Here is a 5,610-nt window from a genome sequence, read left to right on the forward strand (position 1 = left end):
CACCGAGGACCTATCCACATCATCATTTACCCAGAATGCTTTGTGTGTAAATAAAGTGGCTCTGTCTGTGTTAAAATAAATGTTTAAAATTTTACTAAACTAAACAGCCTACAGTATTTTTACATTCTTTATTTTACAGTTAAAATAAATGTTTAAAATTTTACTAAACTAAACATTCCACAGTATTTTTACAGTCTTTATTTTACAGTTAAAACAAATGTTTATCAAATAAAGTCTAATGTTACAACTAATCAGGGATCACTTTAACATAACGCTTCACAATGGTGGCACATGAAGTCCAAAGAGGTGCACGTTTCCTTTAGTTGGTTCGGTTCAAGGTTGGTCTGTGTTCACACCAGAAGCAAACAGCACCAGTGTTTGTTTGGAAGCAGATTGAGACCACCTCAAAAACGGGTCTCAGTCCGGTTGTTTGATCCACACCAGGGTTCAYATAAAAGGTCGGGACCAATGGGGAAAATGAACTTTGGTCCATTTAAAGTGGGCCAAATGTGTCAGGTGTGAATACACCCTAAAATTTCTATTTTATGAATCTTCATGTTGCCATCTATTTCAAAAAACTTATTTTTTACATGGGGTTTGATTGAAAAACCATGGGCAGCAGCCGTGAGCTGTTCACTTCCAGGGGAGTTTGTTAGCACGAAGATAGGAGTATCTCATTTCTGCTGGAATATTCACACAACCTGAGACTGGTGGTGAAATAAAAGTTCAAATAATAGTTTTTGCATGAACTGCTACAAAATCTTGAAGACAGGGGTTTGTTTTGAGACTGTAAAATCCCACTGCTGCAGTAGGTACACTCAAACCTGACTGATGAGCAAATAACCTGAAAAACCCACTTCAAAAGCAGATTGCTGCCAATCTTTAAAATTTCATAGCTGTTCATGCAAACACCATTTCTTAAACCATTACAGCATTGCTACTCATATTCCAAGATTGTTTTGGCTTAAATATTCAGAGTACCCTGCAGGAAACGCCTCCAGCTGCTGTTATGTCAGTCCTGTCAGATTTAAGCTTTGTCCAAATTGAGATTTTTTAAAGAGCTTTCTACAACAGGTAAGATATTAAATCTTAATAGCTTTTTCACAGAAATCCACTTCAAAATGCCTTAAAAAATCCCTTTAAGTTTAAACTAGTTTTAAAGATCCTGAAAATGGCAAGAAAAATGTTCCRCTATAAATGACGTTTTCCACAAAATCTCAACAAGATCTTTAAGGCAGACAGGTGGTGGATGTTAAGGAGCTACTGGGCTACCAAAAACACTTGGATGAACTCACAACAGACAGCAGCAGAAATCTGGGRGCACTACAACCCACCCAGCAGCAGCAGAGCCAGAGAACGTACAGCAAAAAGACAGACAGAAGACGAGGAAGAGGAGAAAGGACAGATGGAAGAGCCCTGAAAGCTCACAGGTGCAAACAAACAGAGATGCACACAAGCTGAGGGTGGTGTGAGCAGAAGGAGAGCATGTATACATGTACACAGTATAATGTTATAATGTTGTTCTAACCATGGTAAGGAAACTGCACTCCATCGCTCTCATGCTTAATCTTCCTCTCCTGCACACTGGCCAAATGGTGCTGCACTGAAAGGCCAAACAGGGGAGAAGGAAAGAGTTAACAATGGAGGAAGGGTTTGACAGAAAACGTCAGAGACATAGAGGTGGAAAGAAAAAAAAAAACAGGGTGGTTAAATTACAGGCAAAAGGGGATTTTTTATGTTACAGAGTGCAGCAAATGCTTTAAAAAAACGTTACATCATTAGGACCGGCAGTTTAAAAAGGCACCATCTAAGAGGGAGGGTCATTCTAAATTACAGAGCATATGAAATTTAACAATTTCACAAAATGCTTTGAGTCATATAGCACACCCAGGAGATACACATGAAGTCACACTGGAAATACATTTGAGGAAATACTCATCAGGATTGTTAGAAGTGCTGTAAGGGTGAGCGGTTATGGTTTGGGAGGAAAATGGGTGGTTACACTGGTGCTGCTCTGCTGCAAAACTGAAAAATCAAGGAACGGGATGTGGATGGTGACAATCAGAGGGTATGTAGAAGCAGGAGAGGAAACAATAGAACCTTTTGGATGCATTTGATGTTACACTGCAAAAAAATGTCCACCTTACCAAGTTTTAAAACCTTATATCCATCCAAAAAGTCTCGTTGATCTTATTTTGAGACTGATTTACTAAACAAGAACAGATTGCGTAAGAATAATAATCTTGTTTTCAGAACGTGTAAGATTATTTGTCTTGTTAGTCTAAAAATTTGACTCAAATTAAATCAAAACTTTCTGCCAATGGAGTAAGAATATTTTAATAACTAAAGGTAGCAGTTTGTCAGCTTAGAACAAAGGCTAAAACATGAACCTACCAATCCAGTGTTAATGTTAGGAGTTAGGCTACTTGTTTCTGACCAGTTCAGTCTTTATTTTACTGTCATGTCTGTCTGTTATTAGCTCTTGTTTTACACTGGCACCTGGTAGGGCTTTTCCAGTCAGGGTTGTTGACTAATCACCTACTGCCCAGCCCCCACCATCCTGAGTAAAAAAAAAGAAAACCTAAGTTGAAGCATCCTAGGATCAGTTTCTGCCATTGTTGTTTATTTTTGAACAGAATATAAAGTGGAAAATATGGTCACGCGTGAGATCAGCTTTACTGACATATTAAGACCGAGTCTCTGTTTGAAGCCTCTGGTCTTAAATTATAACGCGGCAGCTGGGATTAATGCTTGTTTAGACTAATTTATTTACTTTTCATCTGTTTGTTGTTATAATGACAATTGTGCTAGTTTAATTAGCTGTAATCTTGACATAGTTTGAGAGAGTCATTCCAGGATGGAGCCCAGGACAATGTGGCGGCATCATCCTGGGGATGTGCTGCTGATGGTGGGGGTGCAGGAAACCGTACAAGGTTTTACCAAATCCTCCTCGACCCAGCCACATATTTACAGGCGGTGTAGGTTGTGAGGAGCGCAGCCTGAGGTTGTAAAATTCTTAATAAAGACATTAGGTGCTTTAATTTTAATGATTTTTAATGGTTTTGGTGTGTTTCAGGTGTGAAAGAGAATACTGCCTCTCTTCCTCAGGCAGATGCACACAAGAGTTTTCGATTTGTGCTGTAGATCAGAGATTCTTAACCTCTGGGCCGCGGCCCACAGCGCCACCTTGAGGGCCTCAAAAGAACAACAGTTTTTACCTTTGGGCCGCAGAGGGCCGCGGGACTGCATTGATTTAAAATAAGTTGCAATACACGTTCTCACCAYTAGTAGCAGTAGTGCGCCACTCAGATGTTGGACAAACTTTTTAATATGTAGAAGAACCTTAGAAACCTGCCGAGAGTGGAAGCCTATTTTAAATGTAAAGTAGAAGCAAAAATGAAGGAAGCCCATCAAAAAAGCCAAAGTTTATCACTAATATGAAGTACAGCTTCTGGTTTTACCATGCAATTTTTTAAAAGTTAAAAAYATTATCAAATACATTTGAAGATGCAGGTATAATTTAATTTGCACTTTATCAAATTAATTTTTGTAGTTTATTTTTAAACATTTTGAATGTATCTATTTTAAAGAAACTTTAAACTTGTCAAAAAGTTGTTACTGTTATTGTCACGAATAAAAATAGCAGATTCTGATTCTACCATGCAAAAGTTGAAAAAGTTTAAATATGATAAATTGCAAATTATTATTTGCAATTTATCAAATTTATTTTTGTAGTTTTTTTATTTGAAACTTTTACATTGAACATTTTGAATGCATTTATTTTATGACCACAATTTGTTGAATTGTCTATTTTTGTTATTGTTTTTGTTAAAATATATATTTTTTGTGTTGATAAGCCTGAGTGGTCTGTTGAGTGACTGTTGTGTTTGTTTAAATAATTGTTGTGGGCAGGTTACAATATAACTTTTTTATTTTTTGTCATAGTCATGTCTTGTGGTTATTTGACAGGAGTTTTACTTTTAAACTGTAAGTGTATTTAATTTAGTTATAATGCAAATGCAACACAAATTAAACCAAAATTTAGAATAATTATCATTTTGATCCATACATTGGTAATGTCTGACTGGGCCTCRTGCCWCTTTGTGTTCAACAAATTGGGCCCCGAGGTCAAAAAGGTTAAGAAGCCCTGCTGTAGATGGAATAGAAGTKGGAATATGAGAGAGATGGGGTCAAATGAAGAAGAGAAGGCTCAATGCATAGAGGTAAAGGAGGTCACAGGAGTTGTGCTGCGTCTTCTGTTTTATTGGTAGACAAAATTAAATTACAGCTAAAAATTCCTCAATCAAGATGAAAAGTTTGACATTTCTGACAAAACCCTGAACACTGGTGTTCATGTGCAGCAGGAGGTGTGGTTTTCAGGGCAGAGCAAAGGAGATTCATTGAATTGGGTAAACAGGGCTGTGTGTGAAACATATTTAGGTATTGTCTACAAATTTCAACATCTGTAGCATCATTAGTACTGACTGTAGTGTCACTGGAGTCACACAGGACGTTTGTATCTAAAGTTAGTTTAGTAGTTTCATATAAATCCCTAGAAGTCAAAGCTGTGATCTAGGAAAGGTGTGATATTCAAATGAACCACGTTACAGTTGCAAATTTAGAAAACCTGTGAGATTTGGCTAAATGTTATGTTCAGAGACCAGGATAAATYCAGTTAGCAATGCAAACTGCAGAAATATTCAGGTTCAGTACTGTGTGTAACTGATTTAATGAGAYACAAACCAGAAGAGACAAAAATAAACAGTTTTTTTGCAGTTATCACTACTTTTTTTGCTGTCAGCTTTCTGAGTCAGAATTATATAAATTATAATATAAATTTCAGACCGGTGCTAAGCTAAYGGCTCAGCGCTAGCATTCTGAGAGATCGAAACACAATAGTGGGAACAAGCTAAAACTCTGACTACATTAATTTGGTTATTTAAAAACTACAATTTTTGTGAAGTGTTTAATTTAGTGTCAGATGATTTTACAAACACCTTTAAAACTGGAGATATTTGAAAACTTTTAAATCTAGTTTTTGGTGGATTTGTGTAGATAGAACACTTCTTCAAACAATGACATCAACCTACTTTCTACATGCCCAGTTTCACTTTGAGCAACAGAAACCAAAATAACAACGGAACCGTTTTTCAACCAGCATTCCTACCGCTGTCTCATTTTTTTTCTTGATTCTGTCGCAATTAAAGTTTGATTTTGTGCTGAAATAGTTAATAACTGAGGAAATTGTTAACAGTATTTAAAACCATGTTCATAGAAAGTCTTTTAGCCAAGCTAAGCAAGTTCTTTTGTGTGGACGTTTTCTGTACAATAACTAGAGATCATGTAATTATTGTGTAGTGGCACATCATGGGTATGTCAGAATTTTTGTTAAAAGGTTGTGGTTGAAGAAAAAATACAAACAGAAAAAAAAAATCTGATTTTTAATTAAAATAAAACCCATATATATATTTGTCCTCAATATGTGTGAAACGTTATAGTTCACTTCAAGGTAGTACATCGTCTACACTGGTCTAAGGACAAATTGTGCAAATTCAAAAGGGACTTGGATCCGTCGTGTGATCGCTGCGGACAATCTCCTGCCACACTTCT

At 36.6% G+C, this 5,610-nt stretch overlaps 1 protein-coding gene across 11 annotated transcripts in view; it reads right to left on the bottom strand.

Annotated features, from left to right (window-relative positions):
- LOC106517806 (nuclear factor 1 X-type) overlaps window positions 1-5,610 on the bottom strand; it is a gene marked incomplete at its 3' end in the record, with an annotated part of 205,716 nt that overhangs the window by 8,361 nt on the left and 191,745 nt on the right. For 9 of the 11 annotated variants that reach the window (XM_014008823.1, XM_014008820.1, XM_014008822.1 and 6 more), the window contains 1 exon segment: window positions 1,529-1,603. In XM_014008823.1, the coding sequence (XP_013864277.1) occupies window positions 1,529-1,603 (75 nt within the window). 11 annotated transcript variants of the gene reach the window in all.

Source organism: Austrofundulus limnaeus, unplaced genomic scaffold (genome assembly GCF_001266775.1).
Source record: "Austrofundulus limnaeus strain Quisiro unplaced genomic scaffold, Austrofundulus_limnaeus-1.0 Scaffold53, whole genome shotgun sequence".
Taxonomy (NCBI): Eukaryota; Metazoa; Chordata; class Actinopteri; order Cyprinodontiformes; family Rivulidae; genus Austrofundulus; species Austrofundulus limnaeus.